A 22096-nucleotide genomic window follows, 5' to 3' on the forward strand; every position below is an offset into this window, starting at 1 on the left:
AATCTGTGAGTTGCAGCCATATATTGGGTTGGCCAAAAAGTTTGTTCAGGTTTTTCCGTAACATCAAATAAATGCCAAGACATTACAAATTTATTAGTGCTTTTCCATATTTTTCAGATACAAGTTAAGTATGTGCTATTGGAATGGTCAAAAAATGTAATGTGAAGTCCTCCAGAATGTAATCATCTCTGCCTCCCCAGGACCTAGCCTGGTGCTTGAAATATAAAAGGAATTGGATAAACATTTGAGTAGGTGGATGCGTAGGTGAGTAAGTGACTGATTAAGTATGGCACTCTTTAGTGCCTTCTCTCCTTCTAGGCACTCCAAAGTCAATACTTTTTGTCTTCCCACCCTGTGGTTAGAGAAAACAATGTAACCTGTTCTGGCCAATGACTTATAAAAGGAAGTGACCTGTCATTTCCAGGCTGGAGCATTTATATGCTAGCACAAGCCTTCTATGTTCTTTCTCCACTGCTACATTGATCGTGAACGCATAAATTGAGAGGAAGCCTCTATCAGACCCTCAGCCTCTAAGTGAATGTAACGAGCAGAACCCTCTGCTCACCTGAATGGAAATACACTGTGAGTCATAAATTTTTGTTGGGTTAAATCACTGAAATTTTGGAGTTTTGTTACTGTAGCACAACCTAGCCTATCCTGCTTAGTACAACAAGCAGGGTAATGACATTCATTTTAGAACTCGAAACTCATGAGTCTATTTTTAGAAAAACAAAATGGTACAGATAAGTGGTTTATCTTGAACATGTAACTTAACCTGTCTGTATGATAGTTCTCTCACCTATAAAGCTGGACAATAATAGCATCTACCTTGTAGGATGGCTATAGGAATTAAACAAGTGAATGTCTATTAAGTATTTAGCAGAGTATCTAGAGCATATAAAGCTTTCAATAAATGGTAGCAGATTATTATTATTATTAATGCATTAGACACTTATGCACTGCATATTTGAATTTACTCTCCCCCCCTACTCCATATTCATTTTAATTTATAGTCAATTTTTTCCATTCAAAAAATCTTTATTAAGAAGTACTACGGGGCTTCCCTGGTGGCACAGTGGTTGAGAGTCTGCCTGCCAATGCAGGGGACACGGGTTCGAGCCCTGGTCTGGGAAGATCCCACATGCTGCGGAGCAACTAGGCCCGTGAGCCACAATTGCTGAGCCTGCGCGTCTGGAGCCTGTGCTCCGCAACAACAGAGGCCGCGACAGTGACAGGCCCGCGCACCGCGATGAAGAGTGGCCCCCGCTGGCCGCAACTAAAGAAAGCCCTCGCACAGAAACGAAGACCCAACACAGCCAAAACTAAATAAATAAATAAATAAATAAATAATAAAAATAAAAGGAATTCCTTTAAAGAAAAAAAAAAAGTAAAATAAATATCCTTTAAAAAAAAAAAAAAAAAAGAAGTACTACGTAGAGGGTACCATGCAAGGCACTGGGAAGGAAAACAAATAACACATATCATCAGTTATTTTTCTTACCTATGATTCTTCTTTCTTCTCCAATCCGCCTTCAACCAAGCAAACTTTAAAATCATAAACATAAATACAATGTTCTATGTTATAAATATGGTGTCAGTGGGAGAGCTAATTTTTAATTTAAAAAACATTTTACATGATTTCAGTCTGTATCTTATTCAAAGTTGACATGGAAAAATTGTTTAGGTCTGATTTACCAAAGGCAATTAATGGGTAGGGCAAAAAATAGAACTTGTGCTCACATCCCCACCACTCCTGATATAATGCCCTATAGACAGGAGGCAGTTGTGAACAGAATTACAGATGCATCAGAGATCAGCAGATCTAATCTTCTTATCTTACATATTAGTACACTGAGATCTAGAGCGAAGCAATTTGCCCAAGGTATCAATATTAACACCAGTTAGTGGCAGGGCTGATACTAGCACTCAAATTTCGAAAATGTTGTGTTTTATGTGGCTAAAGCACAAAGTCCCTGTAATATGCTGATGGATACAAACATGACAGTACAAAATCTAAAATTTTTGCTGAAATTACATTTTAGCATTAACTGATAAAATATTCAAAACTCTGCTATCAGAAAGACAGTGTTAGGTTTACTATTAATATCAAGAAGAGAAGGTATTTGCAAAAACCTAAAAGGATACATTTATTATCATATGTTTTCCCCTCCACAATTTACCAAAACTCAAAATAGCATAGAAAAAAGATAGAAATAGCTTCAGATGACTTTCTTTATATGTCAGTCTTATGTGAAAGAAAATGATTTCAAGTGAGGAAAAAAATTAATTTCTATGCCTTATTTACAAGTGTACTATATTATATCCCACTGGTAAAAAGACACATATGTACTACATATGTAACAGAAAAGAATTCACAAAGATTTTCATATTTTCCAGAATAATTATTTTAGGTATCACAAGGAATGACTTAAATATTTTATTCTGAGTGGAGAGGAGGTAAGTTTAAAGCCATATTAAGAAACTGCAAGATAAAATAAAAATAACATTTACCATTTACTGAGTGTTTACCAAGTGATCTAAACTGTGCCTGATAAGCACTTTACACATATCAGCTCATTTCACAACAAATCTGTGAGATGAGTAGTATAAATTATCCCTATTTGGCTGATTATAAAAATAGAAGCTCAGAGTAACTTATCTGAAGTTACTCAGGTAGTGTTAGAAACAGAATTCATTCTCAAACCTGTATGGTATTCAAGCTCTATCAAGTTCCTAACCCTCCATAATTTTGACCACAGTCAATTCATCATATCTAAGGGGTGGACTACAATGACCCCTTCTGACAATGATTCTGTGAGCAAAAACAGAAATCAGTTCAGAAATCACATAATATTTGTGACGGTATGCTCCAGGCCTCAGGGGAAGGCCATCAACAGATGAACCAATAAGAAAAAGAGAAGAAGGAAAAAATGAAAAGAAGAGGAAGAGGGGGAGAAAAAGCAATAGGCCCTTCCAACAGGCCTGACACAGCTCCGTTTTACTAGACATCAGGACCACCATGACAAGAAAGGGAAACCCAGAAAAGGAATTGAAAGTAGAACTGTAAGGGATGTACATAAATCAAAATAGCTTAGTCCACTGTGATGGTCTCATAGTAGATAAGGACGGAGCTGTGGGAAGGCCCTGCAGGAGTCAGCAGCCATGAGTTCAATGCTGGGCCAAGATGCAGAGCTCTCACATAAACAGTGTTCAGTAGTTAAATAAGAATAGTTGAGTGTAGATGACTGACCACTAGGTTTCTAGAAGAGACATTACCACAACTGTCAGCATCTGGATCAACCTGAAATGTATAGCACTACGGAGAGTGTGGTTTTAAGAGAGAGCAGGGGAGAAACCAGCATTTACTCTATTAAGTTCCTTAATTTCCTAATGTTCCAGGCACTATGCATGTGCTTTCCTGAATTACCATATTTAACCCTCACAACAACCTTGGTAGATGTCATGGTGAATTTTACATGTCAACTCAGCTGAGCCATGGTGCCCAGAATAGTCAAACATTCTAGATGTTTCTGTGAAGATGTTTTTTGGATGGGATTAACATTTAAATCAGTGGACTTAGAGTATAGCAGCTTCACCCTCCATAACGTGGGTGGGTCTCATCCAGTCAGGTGAAGGCCCAAATAGTAAAAAAGACTGACCTCTCCTGAGCAAGGAATTATGCAAATTGACTGCCTTTGGACTCAAACTGCAACTCTTCCCTGGGTCTCCAGCCCACTGGCCAACCCTGCAGATTTGGGACTTACAAGGCTCCACAATCATATGAACTAAGTTCTTAAAATTAATCAATCTCTCTCTGTGGAGAAAGAGATACACAAACACACACACACACACACACACACACACACACACACGGACACATCGTATTGATTCTGTTTCTCTAGAGAACCCTGACTAACTCAGTAAACACTGATTTCTATTTTCACCAGTGAGGAAAATGACAGCCTGAAAGGACCCATTCTCCTTCCCCACTACATCACATAGTAAAATGCCCTCAGTCAGAGGGGCTAGGGTGGGAGCAGCAGGGTAATGAGGAGCAGGGAAACCTCATAACCACAAGCCATGCATCCCAAGGAGCCTTTTACAACACTGGCATCACACATGTACCCAGAGCCTTGATGTGCCCGAGTGATGTGCTATCCTTTGTCTGGTCTCCTGATTCAGTTATTTTGGATAAAAGAAATCAAATATTCCTACTAAATCAACAACATTTGAAGACTCTGAAAGAAGAGGAAATATAATTGGTAAAGGACAGAAGTAAAAGATACAAAGAAAAATAAACAAAAAATGATTTGTGTCAATTAAATAATGGTAGACTTTGCTTTGTTTGGGTTTTCATTGGATAGTCATCCATTCACTCCCTCAACAAATATTTATTTTGTACTTTATATTTTTATGGGCTCTTCTGGGTACTGCACAGTGCTATCTAGCTGAGGAGACACATACAAAATAGTAAATGTGAAAAAAGACCAACTAAAGTCAAGAAAGTTGACATTTCAGCTGGGATAGAGGTAAGAGTTTAACTAGCAGAGAAGAGGGATGGTATTCCAGACACAATTTCTGACACAGTCAACTTCAATTCTATGTTCTATGTTGCTAAAAGTATATGTGTACAGGGAAGGCGCGGGGAGGTGGGGGCCTATGGCAGGATGTGAAGCTGAAAGACCAGCTGGGGTTATGAGATGAGGAACAATACCAAGGACTTGGCCCCTCATTCTGCAAGTAATCAGAGTTATGAAGGAGGGCTCAGCTTTTTTACCAAGACCATTCATGGAGCTTATGTGCATATAAGGACAGCTGGGAATCGCTTGGTCAGCTGGACAGATATAACCACAGATAAATAAAATTATTATAATGTTTGATGAAAATTAAACCTTGAATAAAAACTAAGCCTTAGTTACAATAATAATTGTTTATTATTAAAAGGCATAAAAGTATTTTATGTGCTCTAACTAAAAAAATTAAAGTTGAGTTTACACATACTTTTCAGTCCCAACTAAAAATCTATGGTCCAGAAAAGTTGGCAATTACTATAAAACCATTATTATGCAACAAATACATATGTGTCTCAAAAAAATGAAATAAAACTCAATTGGAGTTGATGTAAATAAAATTATTATGGTAATAAATATATTTGTAGAATCTGTATCCTAAAATATGAACTAAATATAAGCCAGAGGGCAAAACATGGCTAAGGTCAGATCTTATAAATCACCAAAAATGGAAAAAGAACAGGCCTCAACTTATATATCTAAAGAGTGAAGTGGTCAAGAAAGGAATCTACAATGAAGGAATATAAATTAGGACCTAAGAGATCATTCAGTCTCTGCTACCCTTTCATTCCCTACCCCCCTTTTCTGCTGATAGTTCTCTCTCATCATTCCTAAAAGGATTGTAGAGATCTTCATTCCAATAGTTCCCCTCCAATTTAACTTTAGTTATGGAACTCTGCAATATCCCAGTATATAAAACAGATAAAAACATAAAGTTCAGGCTGAAAGAGGTCAGGGAGAGAGGGGGTTCTGGGGTACCCTAACTTGGATTCCACTTGGGCCTTCCCCATCCCTTTGAGACAGCTCCATAAAGAGCCCCTAATTTTCCTCGGTGAAATGTGAAACACATTGGTCCTTGTCCAAACCTCTCAATTTACAAATGAGGAAACTGTAGCCTAGAGAGTTGCCTAAGAAAAAGACACCCATTTCCTAGTACTCCTGCTAAAACTAGAATGCTTTCTCTTCCTCATAATCTCTAAATTTCTGGGTTAAAAACAATTTCTTATAAATTATTCTATAAGTTCACGCCATCCCTCTATCTGAAATTCCTATTCAAAATTCATAGGTCAGTAACCAAGAATTTAATAAGTGCCTACTTGAGGCCAGATATTCTGCTAGGGACATGTGATCTGCTCTCATTTAACCATCACCAAATCCCCTGGAGATCTAGAAACTGGGCACAGAGAAGTACTTGAAACTTCCCAAGGTCACAGAGGTAGTAGATTGGAATCCTGGTCTATTTGACTCCTAAAGCCAAACCTCTGACTCTTGCACTTCTAATCCCAACCTTTCCCAAATCTTTGCCTATCTTTTCACAGGCTCCCAGAAATATAGAACTGTAAGGGATCCTGTCATTTCACACAGGATGTACTTCTTCATCCAGGCTTCTCAGGGAATACCTACCTCATGCTTCAGCCAAGCACAAAGGCATTATGCCTACCTTAAACCCCTAAACTCAGGCTTCAGAACTATAGAGATGCTCACCCCCACCCCCCTCCCCAAATCCTGAGAGACTCCTACAATTTCTTTTACAAGCGTGAGCTACATATATGTTCAGTTTCACGGAGAATAGGGAAGGTTAAAAACTCTTAATGAAAGGCCCACAGGGGGCTTCCGTCGTGGCGCAGTGGTTGAGAATCCACCTGCCAATGCAGAGGGCACGGGTTCGAGCCCTGGTCCGGGAAGATCCCACGTGCCGCAGAGCAAATAAGCCCGTGCACCACAACTACTGAGCCTGTGCTCTAGAGCCCGCGAGCCACAACTACTGAGCCCACGAGCTACAACTACTGAAGCCTGCACACCTAGAGCCCATGCTCTGCAACAAGAGAAGCCACTGCAATGAGAAACCTGCGCACCGCAACAAACAGTAGCCCCCACCTGCCGCCACTAGAGAAAGCCCACGTGCAGCAAAGAAGACTTCAACGCAGCCAAAAATAAAATTAATTTTTTTAAAAAAATAAAAAAATTTAAAAGGGCCTACAGAATCAACTCTGAGCTGAACATGAGACAACAGGCTGGCATTTTAGGTTGAATAAATATTACATATTATCTAATAAGATATTGGAAATTTGAATTTAGGGGCTGCTTTGCGACAGAGGATGACTGTCACCTTGAAGTAGGTGCCAGAGTTGGGATTAAATAATTTGAATGTGGCGGGAGGCCAAAGGAATTTTCATTAGGGCAGCCTCTGGGAGCAGAAGGCGTTGAAGTCACTGTTGTGGCCAATCACAGAAGAGAGTGTAGAGCCAGGACTGATAATAAATTATTGGTAATGAGAGGAGAGAATTTAAACAGACTGGGGACTTGGGGCCACCATCTGTAAAGTGTAAGCCAAAGTTCGGACAAGTCCTAGGCATTAGGGGTCCGAAATTTCGGGTGAGCTCCGGTGCCTGGGAACCACGAAGCCAGTCCTCGCCACCCGCTCCGCCATCCCAAACCCCTTCCCCCTTACCTTCTGTTGGATGTAGTGAATCGAGTACTTCATGGCAACAGCGGGGCGGGATCTGAAGCTGGTTGATAAGTGCAGGCTGCTGAGGGCCCTCAGGGCCGGCGGTACGGGTGTGGCGGCCCCAGGAGTCAGGAAAGCCAGGAGCAGGAGCAGGAGGGAGCGACGCCCCATGGCTCAGGCCGGCTGCTGCAAGGAGGGTAAAAGGGAGACTGGCAGATGCGCGCAGCCTGAGCCGGGCCCGCCCGCAGCTCCGCCCGCGGCAGACAGGCTCCTCCTCCCCGGGGGAAACCCAAAGCCACCCCGCCCCTCAGCAACTCCGCTCAAACCCGGGTCGCCCAAGCCGTACCGACCCCGTCCCCGACCCAGAGGGTGCCGCCAGATTTTATTGCTCTCTTGTACAATCCCCTCTCTAGAGTCCACCTTTATTCCGGTCGCACTCTAATTCCATTGCCACAGCCTTGTCCTCCGCAAATTCCATATAATAGTAATAATATCAATAATAGTACAGCCAACTAAAAATTGGTACTTGCCATCAGCCTCTACAAGGGTTAAGCCACTAGCCACTGCAGGCTTGACCTTCAACACACCCTAAAAGGAGTTCAGGGTGGAGATCAGGAATGAGGCACTCTGTGCTCTGGGAAAAACTGGCAGAACAGGCCTTTCAGATATAGTTTCAGGAGGTTATATGAGCCCAAATTCTTGCACCTTCTCATATCTAGAAAAGCACTAAAATCATCAATGGTGACATCTGCTCCTTGTGACTAGCAGCTAGCCTCTGCCAAAATGTGTGCTTGACTGTGCATACCCCCTTCCACTAAAATCATATATAACACTGACCTTCCCCCCTACCTCTTTGGAGCAGCTCCGCAGAGCTATCTGAGATGCTGTCTCTCGGGCTCTAGTCCTTATTTTGTCCCCAATAAAAGTTAACTCACAACTCTCACGGTGTGCTTTTTTTTTCCCCCCCAGTGGGCAGTACCATGACAATTTATTGATGGTTCACTACAGCACTAGGCTTAGTGGCACACCATCTCATCTAACTCAACCATCCCACCTATTTTGTGGGTCCTGTATGATTGTTATTGCCATTTATAGCTGAGGAAACTGAGGCTCGAGAGGTGCTGGGACTTGCACTAGGTCAGTCAGGAGGCGGTGGAGCACTGGCTTCGCAGACCGCTGGGTTTGGCTCCTTTGCACCCCACCTCTATGATGTCAGCCTAACCACCTCCTATGGTACTCTGTCGGTGGGTCACCCCAAACCTCCGTGTAGCCCACACAGGCAATCCCTCACCGTCAACGGAGGTCGCCCGGGAATCCCACTGGATCCCGGGCCCTTCTTCCACGTTACGCCCCCTTTCTTCTTCCGGCAACCCGCAGCCGTTTCAAGCCCCGCCTTCCCCCTCCCCCCGCCCCCTGGCAGTGCCATCCCCAGCCGGCAGAGGCCCCTTTTGTCTTCGCGGCTTCCCCAGCACTCACGTCCGCTTCTCCTTCTAGTCAGCCCGCTAAACCCCGGTCCGAGGGGCGCTCCCGCCCACCCTCACCCCTTCCTGGGGTCCCTACGCCCAGCTGGCTCAACGCTACCCGAAAACCAACTTTACAGACTGTACTAGTGCTCCACCAGTCGGTAAAGAACCTTCATCAAACCCTGTCTGACAAAAACCGCAACTGCTCACAGGTTGTTGTGCTAAATCGCCACCGTCGGCGGCTCCTTCTTCTGATTGGCTCTGAGGAAGGACGGCCAGAGCGTCACTTCCGGCGGAAGGAAGCGCGGGAGATTCGATTGGAGGGCGCTCGTTTGCCGCTGAGTCTTGTGGGTTCGCGTCACTGTGCTTCGCCCGGGCAAGTGTCCCCGTCCTCTGCCTCAGGTGAGGAGCTGGGAGGGGAGGTTCTCGGGGAGCAAGGGCCGAAAACTCCTAACGAGACCCTTAACGTCGTTCTGAGTGAGACTCAGCGCATTCTATGTTGTTTTTTCAGGAGTCAGTCTCTTCTAGAAAAGGGCGGTTATGAGCGTAAACGAGTAAGAAGGTCAATTATTTTAATTTGAGACAGTACTGCTGCAGTCACTCAGCTAGCTTTTGTATGTGCCATCATTTGGACACGGGTGAGCGTCTGGAACCGGACATACAGGGAGGAAAAGGTGCTACTTGCGACTTTTGGGGTGCTCGGAGATAAGTAGGCAGCTGGCTTTTCCAAACTGCTTTGACGACCCAGAGGGAAAGTGCTTAATTGAGCAGTGTCCTCAAACCAGAAACTTGAAAGTTTACTTTTTTTTTAAAATTTTATTCAAGTATAGTTGATTTACAATGTTGTGTTGATTTCTTCTGTACGGCAAAGTGACTCAGTTATACACATATATTCTTTTTCATATTCTTTTCCATTTTGGTTTATCATAAGATATTGAATATCGTTCCCTGTGCTGTACAGTAGGACCTTGTTGTTTATCCATTCTATATATAATAGTTTGCCTTTGCTAATCCCAAACTCCCAATCCTTTCCTCCCCTATTCCCCCTCCCCCTTGGGAAACTTGAAAATTTTCTAGGTGTCTTTCTTATCTCTCACATCCAGCCAGTCATACCAGCCTCTTGAATATCTCAGATCCATACACTTCTTGCCACTTTTACTGTCATTACTTTGGTTCAGCACGACTACTACATAACTATGCCAGTAGCCTCCCAGCTGGTTCTCCTTCTTTCAGTCTTGTTACATTTCAGTCCAGACACCACATTGGAGGCTGATACAGCACAAATCTGATCTGGGCGTGCCCCATTAAAAACCTTTCCTTCAGTCCCTCCTATTTGCCCTCAGGCTTAAGTCTAAACTTAACATGGTTCACAGGGCCCTTCTTGTCTTTCTGAGTTCCTCAAATGCACCATTATCCCTCACCTCCAGACCTCTTCTAAATCCCATCCCCAACACAGCTAATTCTTACTCATTCCTTAGGTCTCAGTTTATGAAGCCTTCTAAGTTAAGAAGCCTTTCCTAACCCTGCAAGATTGGGTCACAAAGCACCCAGTAGTTAGTTACTCATTCTACAGATCGTTTTTAAATGCCTCCCTTCTCTGTTCCAAGAACTGCTAGGTACTAGGATTACAATGGTGACCAAGATGTGAGATTCCTGTTCTTTTATTTTTTTAAAGATTATTTTATTTTTATTTATTTATTTTTGGTTGCATTGGGTCTTCGTTGCTGTGCGCAGGCTTTCTCCAGTTGTGGGGAGCGGGGGCTGCTCTTCGTTGCAGTGCACGGGCTTCTCATTGCAGTGACTTCTCCTGTTGTGGAGCACAGGCTCTAGGTGCGCAGGCTCAGTAGTTGTGGTGCGCGGGCTTAGTTGCTCAGCGGCATGTGGGATCTTCCCAGAAAAGGGATCGAACCCATGTCCCCTGCATTGGCAGGCGGATTCTTAACCACTATGCCACCAGGGAAGTCTGAGATTCCTCTTCTAATGGAACTTAAACCTTTTATGGGTGGACTTAAGAAGAATAAACTGGAATTTGTTTGATTTAGGTTGGTCTGAGAAGGCCTCTCTGGGGAGTTGACAGTTAAATTGAGGCCTAAAAGACAGCCATGCAACAGAAGAAAGGAAGAACATTCCAGAGTGAATAGGTTACGCAAAGGCCTTAAATCAGGAAAGAACTTGGCATCTTACTGTTCAAGAACCTAAAAAAAGACCAGTGTTGCTGGATCATGTTCAGAAAGAACAGTTTTATGAGATGAGTCTGGAGAAATGGTCAGGGACCAGATCACACAGTTAGGATTCTAATACAGCAGCATAAGCAGGAGATGATGGTGGTTTGGATTAAGCTGGTGGTAGAATATATTAGGGGAAGAGTGAATGACAGTTCTTATTTATTTATTTATTTATTTTTGCTGCATTGGGTCTTTGTTGCTTCGCGTGGGCTTTCTCTAGTTGCGGCGAGCGGGGGCTACTCTTTGTTGCGGTGCGCGGGCTTCTCATTGCAGTGGCTTCTCTTGTTGAGGAGCATGGATCCAAGAGCATGTGGGCCTCAGTAGTTGTGGCACGTGGGCTCAGCAATTGCAGCACACGGGCTCTAGAGTGCAGGCTCAGTAGTTGAGGCGCAGGGGCTTAATTGCTCCGCAGCATGTGGGATCTTCCCGGACCAGGGCTCGAACCTGTGTCCCCTGCATTGGCAGGCGGATTCCTAACCACTGTGCCACCAGGGAAGTCCCAGAATGATGGTTTTTAGATGCGGAAATAGACTCAAGGGTATCTAAAAAAGACTGATGAATATGATGTGGGACTTGAGGGAAAGAAAGGAATGAAAGATGATTTGACTCCTGGGTATCTGGGTTGAATTACTAGTTGGAGAGTACTGCCATTTACTGAGATGGAGAAAATTACTATTAAAGAGGTTTGAAAGGAAACTAAGAATTCAGATTTTTTTTTTTTTTAACCTATTAAGCCCTGAGATGACTATGAGATACCCAAATACATTTGGCTGTCAGATAAGCAGTTGAGATATGGCAGTCTGGAACTTGCACATATTGTGTACCTTTGTGTCACTTCGTTGGTAGTTCTACATTGTCTGTCTTAGCCAATAGATTATAAATTCTTTGAACATAGAGCCTGTTTTTTCTATCTGTGATCCTGTTCCCTTCCCCATCCCTAGAATAGTACTTTACCTATCATAAATACAGTGGACAAACTGTGCATTATACTCACTAAGATTTTCCTGGCTAATGTTTTTAAAATATTTTTCACCAGTATTTCTCCAAACAAAAGAGGTTTTGTCTGTTTTTGCTTATTTAATTTTCTTATCTCCTGCCTGCCTCTCCCCTTTCCAGATTTTTCATGTTAATGTCAGAAAATCATTTCTCAGGGACTTGTTATGACTGCCTTTAGAGAAATTAGACAAACTATACACCCTTCGAGGAGACTATTAGTTAGTTTTAATAAAGCAACTCAGAATACCCACCCTTTCTATAGCTGAGGACCCTTTGTCCTGTAAAATGTGAAACGGGAAATCTGAGAGCAACAAAGTGACAAAGATTTTCCTGCAAAGCAAGAACAGTTTGGGAAGGAGTGAAGAAAGGGAGAAGAGTTAGTCTCCTTTTCTGTATGCCATTAGAAGTGAGGACTAGTTTTTTAAAGGAGTGATTTCATCCTTTGGTCACAGTCTTGAAACAAATGCAAATAGTTTGTGTGAAGCTTGAGCAAACAATGTAATGGACTAGAAAGACTGGTGAGCTACTCATCAGAAGGCATGAATTCCAGACCTGATGCTACCTGCTTCTTGACCTTTAATTAGTTATTTAATTTCTCTGAGTGGATCAGATAATCATATAAGAGAGAGAACTGCAAAGCATTCAGAAGAATTTATGAGCCCAACCAGATTATAAACTTCATTAAAATAGAATCCACATCTTACACTTCTCTTCATCACCCTCCCCATAGGCTAATTCACATTAAATACTTAATTAAATTTTTTCTCCATGATCTAACACTTAAGAAGAATTATTCTAGATTCTCTGGTCTAGCCCAGTTATTTTGGATTTTCTAATCTAGTCCAAAGGAGGAAAAAACTGTATCAGTGTGTGTGCATATATGAGCATGATTTTTTATAGGCTATTAAGGTACCTTCTAAAAACTTGGTAATGAGGGAATTAAGCTGAAAAGCCTTAGTAGTAGTTTTCAAGTGTAGGCAACATAAGCCTTATCTGGAAACTTGTGAGACATGCAAATTCTCAGGCCCTCATCCCAGACTTAATGAAATCAGACTCTGATGTTGGGGCCCATAAATCTGTGGTTTATCAGTCCCTCCAGGTCATTTTGATGCACACTAAAGTTTGAGAACCCAAAACATCTCTAGTGTGAAAAGGATGCATCACCTGTGTTAGCATGATTCCATTAAATATTTGCTTCACCTAATGCCCCTTCTTCAAGTAACTTTGTTTATAATTTAGCTTAATATGTTTTTTTTTTAACATCTAGTTTTATCCAAACGAAGATATGGGCTTAAGATGAGTTCCTTCCTTGTGACAGTAATTTTTCGTGATAAATTAGTAAAGCATCTTGGATTATAGTTCATCTCGCATGACTAGAAACAGAGAAAGCAAGTATTCCAGAGTATTCCATGTTAAATTTAAAATGCACTATAATATGTCCACCTGGACCCAGCATATTTTCATAAGCATAGGTCTATCAGAGTCTTCAGTCCTAGACATTGACTTGAGCAATCTCTGGGCCGTCAAAACAAAAGCCAACTGAGGTCCTAATTAATTCCCTAACATTTATACTTTTCTCCCTCTCTCTCCATCTCATTCTCCTGTTTCCACTTCTGTATGTCTGTTTCCACTTCTGTATGTGAGAGATTAAGAGGACCCAAGGTTTTTATTATATTTATTGATTTTTCTAATTAAAAAAGTAATATTTAGAAAATATTTAAATAAGAAATATTTAAAATATTTAAATAGGAAATATTTAGAAAATATTTAAAAAGGAAATAAAAATCACCTTTAATCTGGTAACTCAGAGAGTACTTTTTAAAAGGTTATCTGTGTGCCTAACTATTCTCTTTCTCCCCATCCCCCCCAAGCTAAGACTAGATCAGTCCCCTTTTGTATTTTCTCATGGTATTCTGTACTTTTTCTTTATAGAATTTTCCACAATTTCAGTTTTTTGGTGTGATTATTGGTCACTGTAAGTCTAGTGACCAGGTAGGGACCTTGTATATTTTGTCCATCACTTATATTATCCCCATCACCTGGTATTTATCAGCTGCACAATAAATGATTGATAAATAAGTAAATATATTGGACTTATTAAATTGGAATATGGTTTGCTGACTGTGATGGAACTGAAAGCAATGTAATGCAATATCACCATCCTTCCCAATAAAATCAAGAAGAAAAATAAATTGCAATAGATACCACATATGGAATTGTTCCCAAGTCTGTGATCATGTTTTCCTAACTTTAGTATTCTCTCATTCCTGATGCTTCATTCAGTTATCTATCAAACATTAATTCAACATACTTTAAGTCAGGCAGTAGAGAGAGAGGCAAAACAAACTAGATGACAAGAATCATAAGGGAATACTATGAAAATAACAAAAGGAATAACTAATAGTGACTGTCTAAAAGGATCTTATTGCATTTTTTTCACCAGCCAATGAATGGAAAGTCTTTTTGCCATTTGCTGGAATTTACCAAGTGAAATGCAAATAGTAAAAATACTTCAATGACCTTTTTCATTTCAGTTCTCAAATTTATTTATTTCTCCACTAGAGGGCAATAAACCCTTAAATAATGACAATTTAACCATCCTTCCTTTGAAAATAACAGCAATTAGTGCTTGCACAATTAATTTAGAAATTAATTTGCAAATATTTCTGCTTACATATGTTTTTCATTTATTGGTGAGTTGATAGACCAGATCTCCATCTTCATGAAACTTTAAGACTAATGGGGGTAGAACCAACAAAAACAAGTAAGCATGTATCATCTGATATATAATTTTCATGATTGCATATATCACAAGCACGATTAGTACCATGAAGGAGTAAAATGGGTGATATCATAGAAACTAAGAGGAAGGAAGTATTTACCTGAGATGAAATGGGGCTCTCTAAGGGATAACATTAAAGATTGAAGGATGAGAATGAACCAGCTATTTGAAGTACTGAGGGAAGAGCATTTTAGACAAAGAGAAAGGTAAGCACAGAAGCCTGAGAAAGATTATTTGGTGTGTTTGAGGAGCAGAAAGAAGGCTAGCATGGCTTGAAGTGCAGTGATTAAGGGGGCGAGTGGTACAAGGTGAGGTCAAGGAGGTGGGGCTAGATGAGCTAGGGCCTGACAGGCATTGTGAGGAATTGAGGCTTCATTCTAAACTGCAAGATTTTAAGCAGGTAAAAGACAACATTTTCAGGAGGGAGTTTTGTCCTATTTTATCTCCCCTAGCTCATAGGCAGGTGTACCACCATGTTACACCCTACCCCAAACTGGATTTTAGAGGAAATGTAGAGGGAAGATGACTTTGCTGACATACATTCCATCATTTGTTGCATTGGCAAGAAGGAACTTGAGGTAAGTAACACTAAAAATAGCAGTGTTCTCTGGCCTTTCTTTCTGCCTTTTCCTTGTATCCTGTATCACCTCCTCTACCTTGTCCTTAGAGATTGCCATGTAGCCTAAAGTGACAACCAAATCTAGGAAGATATATCTGCTTTTGGTAGAACCTTATTAGTCATGTATACCTAAGGGTTCAAAAAAAAGGATAACAACAAGAATTAAGCAGAGTTAGATTTTTTTTCTATGCCCCCTTTAATAACATAGATCGGTGATTTATGTAAATCCATTTATCTATAATCTTTGTAAGTTCCCATCTTACTGCCTTAGGTGGCAAGATTTTATTTTCACAGGAATATTTTGATTGATGGACAGGATTAGTAACATTTTAAGATACCCATTCCATAATCACATTTCTAAATTTGTGATCATTCTCAGGAGGAGCTATACCTAAAAGATTCTTTTATGATTTTTAAACTGATGACTTCCACTTTGTCGAAATTTGCTGATGCCAGTCTCAGAAACAGTTTCACCCATTTGCAGAAATTGAAAGCTTTTGCCGTGTGTTTACAAATGAAAATTTATTGGTATAGCTTTATATTGAACATGTACAGAGATTTTTATTTCAGAGCATTTATATTATGCTATAAATAAGCTAATCAATTTAGAAAATTTTGAGAAACCAACATTTGAGTTTTTAAAAGGAAAGTATAAAAGAGGCGAACTGCTATTTTATTGTTTTACTTCTCTGATGTGTTTTATACAAGGCTCATAAAGCACTTTGAACTCTCATTTGACCATGCAACATTTTTATTTTTCTATCTGTACACTCTAAATTGTCTTTTTTTCCTCTTCAAGCTATGTAAAAATGTACATACTGAAATCTAATGAAGTGAATTTTTTTTTCCAGCTGAAAAGAACTATTTCCCATCAATTTAGGTTCTTTTAAACATTCCTGTAAGTTCATTTAAGTTCCTTTCAATTAATAGTGGAAACAAGTTCTATATAGCTCTTCTTATAAAGATGTTGAAAGAAGTTAAATGACACCTTTCTTGAATTACTGGGGTGGAACATTTATTCAAAAACAGAATATTTGCTTGAACTACTCTGTTTTAAATCTTATTTTCTTAATTAAACAGAAAAAGAAAATTAGTTTTCCAATACACTAACATTTACTACAAAAAAAACATCTATTGGCTTTGCAGGGAAGTTTAAGTGATTTTCCTAAGAAATGAATTACACGCATGCAATTAAAGATTTGCCATTCATCCCATGGCTATTTTGTTTTGCAGACCACAGTGAGGACACATGAATAGAAGAAGAAAATTTCTTCTTGCCTCAGTTCTTGCTCTCCAGAATTCTAGTTTTATATATCCTTCATGTCAAAAGTGCTTCTCTCGGATAATCCTGGTCTCCAAAAGGTAAAAGTAAAACCTGAAAGTGTGAGAAAGAAAATGCAAGTGTACACTGTAGATTTCCTATGGCTCAAAGGCAAGTAAGGATTAAGTTTGTACCAGGACATAAGATTCTCTTAGATTGGTTCTTCTGTAAATCCTGGAATAGAATTGGCTGGTAATCCTCTATTACTAGAGGGATGTCTCAAATTATCTCCAAGTCTTTACTAAGTACCTGCTTCAGAGAAGAAAACTAATTTCTCAGAGAGGAAGTCACGATCCTGATACAAAAACTTAGTACACTTCTGGCATATCCCTGGAAATAGTGTAGGGGTTTTTTGTTTGTTCACTGTTTGCTTATTTTTGCATAATCTCCAGATTATTTTTTAATAAATGAATAAACCCCCTGAGAACAGGGACTATGTTATTGTAACCTCTGTATCCTTCAGCACCTAGAACAGTGCTGGGTACATAATACTTTATTATGGTGCCCAGATTCAGGCCAAGCAGACCTGAGAGCCTAAGATTCGTCTCTGATCTTTATAGAGTACAGGTGAGAGGTTAGGGTTGGAGTTCCTTTAGAATACATTCTCTCTTCCTAGGGGTGAGAATAAGAATATCTAGTAAGTACCTAGTAGTATGTAAGTAGAGTAGTAGGCCAGCAATATTCTTAACTAGTCTTTTTTGTCTAGTTAGCATTGTATGGGGAGGAATTGACAGTTCCAACCCACACCTGGACTCTAAGTCATCCTTCCAGTAGTTTTCACTATTTCTTTATTAAGCCATTCTTTCAAGTACTCATTTGTAAACTGAGAGAAAGAACCTATTTGTGTTATTCATCATTAAATCCTCAGCATTCAGCCTATGGTTTAGTTCATAGAAAATACACAATAAATGTTAAATGAATGAATAAATGACAATGTGATAGTGTCTAGGTTGTCTTCGATCTAGACTTAGCTTCACTCATTTTCAGGTTCCTACCTATTTTCTGAAAAAACTAAAACCAGGGACTGTTTGCCTTTGATCAGGACCTATTCTTAGAAGCAGTGTGGTATAATGGAACGATTTCAAGCTTCGGAAAACACAACAGGGTTGTAGATAGGCTCTGACACTTGATAGTTGTATGATCTTGGGCAAGTATACTTTACCTATTGCATTATATCCTGGTGATTAAAAAGCACAGTTCTCTGGAGCCAGACTGCCTGGGTTCAACTCTCAACCCTGCCACTTAAAGCTGTGTAGCCTTGGGCAAGTCACTTAAATCATCTGGATCTCAAAATGGGGAAAGTAATAATATCTGCTTCATAGGATTGTTGTGAATTAATAAATGCTTCAAACATTGTGTGATACATAATTAGTAATATATAGATGTGAAATATTTTTAAAACTGAGTTTTTTCCCCCAAGTCATTTCTTTTTTTATTTTAAATATTTTTCATTGTTTATCTGAAATGCAAATTGAAGTGGGCATCCTGTATCTTTTTTTTTTTTTTAATTTTTATTTATTTATTTATTTATTTATTTATTTATTTATTTATTTATTTATTTATTTATTTATGGCTCTGTTGGGTCTTTGTTTCTGTGCGAGGGCTTTCTCTAGTTGTGGCAAGCGGGAGCCACTCTTCATCGCGGTGCACAGGCCTCTCACTATCGCGGCCTCTCTTGTTGCGGAGCACAGGCTCCAGGCGCGCAGGCTCAGTAATTGTGGCTCACGGGCTTAGTTGCTCCGCGGCATGTGGAATCCTCCCAGACCAGGGCTCGAACACGTGTCCCCTGCATTAGCAGGCAGATTCTCAACCACTGCGCCACCAGGGAAGCCCCCCAAGTCATTTCTTTTAAAGATAATCTATAACAACCATTTAGGTTGAACAGTACTGCCATTTTTACCTCTTTAGGCTGGTAATAACAATAGATAACATTAATGAATGTTTACTATATGCTACACATGGTGCTAGGAACTTTGTAAGCATTATATCTTTTAATACAACAGCCCTGTGAGGTGATGCTACTGTTAATGCCAACTTTCAAAGGAGAAAATTAAAGCTTAGAAAAGTTAAATAACTTGCCCCAAATCACAAAGCCAGTGAATTAGTGGCAGAAACATATTCAAGCCTAAACAGTCTGACTGCTATCTACATCCATAATCACTGTATTACCTCTAAATTAGCAGTGAAATTGGTATCCATAATGATCCCTCCCCCTCTCTTTCCCAGAGTTTAAGATGCCCCCAGAAAACTGAGCTCTAATTGGACCGTTTAGTCACATAAAATCCACAGCACTTTGTCCTTGCCTGTGGAAATGTAGTCCACAAAAATATAGCCTCTCCTCTACAGATATTACATTGACAGTGCTACACAAAGTCTATTCCCAGTAATAGTAATTCCCATAATTTCCAGTGCTTATCTTTTCTACTGTTATCTCTGCTTTCCTTTTTTCTTACCTGGAGTCAGTTGTAAGCCAGCACAGGAAACAAAAATTCCTCACTGCTGCAGCACAGCCAGTTTATGACAGGAATTCCACACATGTAGCCTTTGCAGAAGATTTTAGAGACAGTGAAGAGCAAAAAGACTGCTCCCTAAAAGTTTTTCATTGAACCCCAAATCCTTAGCGACAACCACCATAATAGGTTTTGTGTTTTATGGGATTAACTTTTTTCTCTTGTTAACCTCCAAGATTAGAGCAGTGGTGGTTTTCAAATTACTGTTCTGCAGAGCCTTAGGGTTCTGTACTTCTAGAAGGAGATAGGATTAGAGAAGTAATAGTAGATTGTGCTGACTAGTAGGTAGGGCTTTAAGGCCCCCACTTTAGTTTCAACAACAGCTCCATTCTCAGCCTTGAATTAGGGTTCCAAATTAGATTTCTTTTCAAAAAAGATTCCATGACTTAGATAAAGATACAGATAAAGACATAAAAATGTAAAAAGTATATGTACAGTTGACCCTTGAACAACACGGGGCGCCAACCCTCTACACAGTATAACCTATAGTTGGCCCTCCATATGTGTAGCTCCTCCATTTATGCAGGTCCGCCATACCTGTGGTTCCTCCATATGCACAGTTCCACATCCAAGAATTCAACCAACCACAGAATATATAGTACTATATAGTATTTACTCTTGAAAAAAATCCATGTATAAGTGAACCTGTTGCAGTTCAGACCTGTGTTGTTCAAGGGTCAGCTGTGTAAAAGTTAGTTTGGTCCTTCATTATCATATTCATATATATATATATGAATATGTGTATATACATATATACACATTTGTATATGTGAATATGGTAATCTCATATGAAGGAACAAACTTTTATATATATATATTTATATATATATATATTTATATATATATATATGATTTTATATATGTATGGGGGAGGTGTATGTACTCCCAAAAATTATGAGCAAGAAAGGGGACTCATTTGTCCGTATAAGCAATCCAGCCAGCCCAAACATGTAAATTGCCCTTCTGATTCACTTAACGGGACCCATTATCCCTTTGGTCTAGAAATCTGTCTCCAGCACTAAGAGCTTTCTTTTCCTATGTTATTTTTTAATATTTTTCATTACCTTTACCTGTGAAATATGTAAAATATTGTGTGTTATGGTTATGTGTGCAGTTTTCTGGGAGAGAGAGAGTCCATTGCTTTCATCAGATTTTCAAAGGGTTACTAATCTCATCAATTTTTCTACTTTGGGGCTAATAGAAAAATAAATGAATGAAACTTAATGTTTTAACTGGTATCAAACAAAAAAGGTAGCAAATACAAGTATTATTTTAGATAGATCCTTTCAGAGGCTTCTTGGGGTCAAAACTTTTCATAATAATTCTAAGACATAATTTGCCTTTTCACTCTCATTCTCATAAAAGTGCATAGTGGAGTTTTCCAGAGGCTCCATGACATGTGATATCACAGCAGAGTGAGCAGAGAAGGAGGTATGAGAATCCAGCTGTCTATTAAGACAGACATTAAACAGGTTTGCAAAATATAAAACAATGCCACTCTCTTCTCACTAATTTATTTTGGAACACATAGTTATTTTTCGTAAAAATATATTCTTTTTGTTAACTATGTGATGGATCTATTTTTTAAGGTATTAATAAGTATTTTTTAGAATTCTCAATTTCTCACTTTCATTTAATTTCTCATTTTCAATTGGAAATATAGATAGATATTACCCACATAAGCAAAAGCTCTTTGGTATTCTCAATAATTTTTAGGAGTATAAAGAGTCCCAGAGACCAAATATGTTTGAAAACTGCTATTCCATAACAAATGACATTTTGGAAATGAGGTGCCTCTAGAAGTTAAATCAGGGGACTGTGATTTGAATGTGTTGTCTCTACCCTTGCTTCTCAAAATGTGGTCTGAGGAACAGCTGCATCGGCATCACCTGGGAGCTTGTTAGAAATGCAGAATCTTGGGCCTTGTCCCAGCCTTAGTGAATCAGGATCTTCATTTTAAGAAGATCCCTAGGTGATTGGTATGCATACTGAAGTTTGAAAAGCTGTGATCTGTATTACTCCATACTAACATTTATTTCAATTCAGACTTCTTCCCAAAAGGATTAAAGGAAACTACATAAATATCTTCATTTTATATATAACATAAAAGTATAAATAATATAGTGTATATATGCATTAATGCTAATAATGCATTAATACTAGTCTTTCTTAGGCTATCATTGATACTCTGTATTTGTAAGATTGTTCATTATTAACTATACTGTTCTTACAGTTATACAAGAAAGAACTCCAGGCAAGGAATCCAAAGCCTTGGATTTGGTCATAAAAATCACTAACTTTGTCACATTGGGCAAAAATTCACCCCAATTTCCCAGTTTGTGAATGGGAGTAAATGCCTTGTTTATGTATCGGAAGGAAATAATGTATTTTGAAAACATTTGTAAACTGTAAAACACTGATGCACATTAATTCTAAGATTTGCTAGGAATTTTACATTAGACCTGAATGCATTATTAGTACATAATTTTTAAAGAAGTTCTAATATATATTTAAAACACTTAATTCATTTCACTAGAGCTTGGTACTAATGAGGTTTTATGCCCTGGTAAGTCAATTACCTTCACTTCATTCTATGGCCAGACTACAACACAAACTCCAGCCAGTTTGGTTAAGAGTATATGAATGGATCAGCACAGATCCATCATCAGTGTGGAAAAAAAAATTAATAATTAGCACAGATGTAATGATGGTGAATCAGTAACTTCTTTTTTTAATTTATTTATTGTTTTTACTTATTTTTTTGGCTGCGTTGGGTCTTCATTGCTGTGCACGGACTTTCTCTAGTTGCAGGGAGTGGGGGCTACACGGGCTTCTCATTGTGGTGACTTCTCTTGTTGCAGAGCACAGACTCTAGGCGCACGGGCTTCAGTAGTTGTGGCATGTGGGCTCAGTGGTTGTGGTTTGCAGGCTCTAGAGCGCA

The 22096-nt window shown here is 39.5% G+C and overlaps 2 protein-coding genes and 1 long non-coding RNA gene across 16 annotated transcripts in view; 2 read left to right on the forward strand and 1 right to left on the reverse strand.

Moving 5' to 3' along the window:
• PRCP (prolylcarboxypeptidase) overlaps positions 1–9019 on the reverse strand; it is a 71297-nt gene extending 62278 nt beyond the window's left edge. Inside the window, exons 1-2 of one of the 9 annotated variants that reach the window (XM_082343358.1) lie at positions 8913–9019; positions 7243–7425 (exon numbers count right to left, since the gene is read on the reverse strand). In XM_082343358.1, the coding sequence (XP_082199484.1) occupies positions 7243–7410 (168 nt within the window). In that variant the 5' untranslated portion in view covers positions 7411–7425; positions 8913–9019. Of the gene's footprint in view, positions 1–7242; positions 7426–7769; positions 8484–8530; positions 8621–8715 lie in introns of those variants that run through there. The other 8 variants (XM_082343366.1, XM_082343360.1, XM_082343364.1 and 5 more) reach the window with 8 other exon arrangements.
• LOC309606392 overlaps positions 1–22096 on the forward strand; it is a 182681-nt gene that overhangs the window by 29242 nt on the left and 131343 nt on the right. The gene's annotated exons all lie outside the window — the stretch shown is intronic.
• Positions 9001–22096, forward strand: part of DDIAS (DNA damage induced apoptosis suppressor) — a 36084-nt gene continuing 22988 nt past the window's right edge. For 3 of the 6 annotated variants that reach the window (XR_014231767.1, XR_014231768.1, XM_082343314.1), the window contains exons 1-3: positions 9001–9104; positions 15158–15283; positions 16558–16686. Coding sequence is in view for 1 of the 6 variants with exons in the window: in XM_082343314.1 (XP_082199440.1) it covers positions 16574–16686 (113 nt within the window). In the remaining 5 variants the exon portion in view is untranslated. Of the gene's footprint in view, positions 9105–15138; positions 15284–16175; positions 16223–16557; positions 16687–22096 lie in introns of those variants that run through there. The other 3 variants (XR_014231766.1, XR_014231769.1, XR_014231770.1) reach the window with 3 other exon arrangements.

Source organism: Balaenoptera borealis (genome assembly GCF_965194805.1).
Source record: "Balaenoptera borealis genome assembly, chromosome: 11".
In the NCBI taxonomy this organism is placed as follows: Eukaryota; Metazoa; Chordata; class Mammalia; order Artiodactyla; family Balaenopteridae; genus Balaenoptera; species Balaenoptera borealis.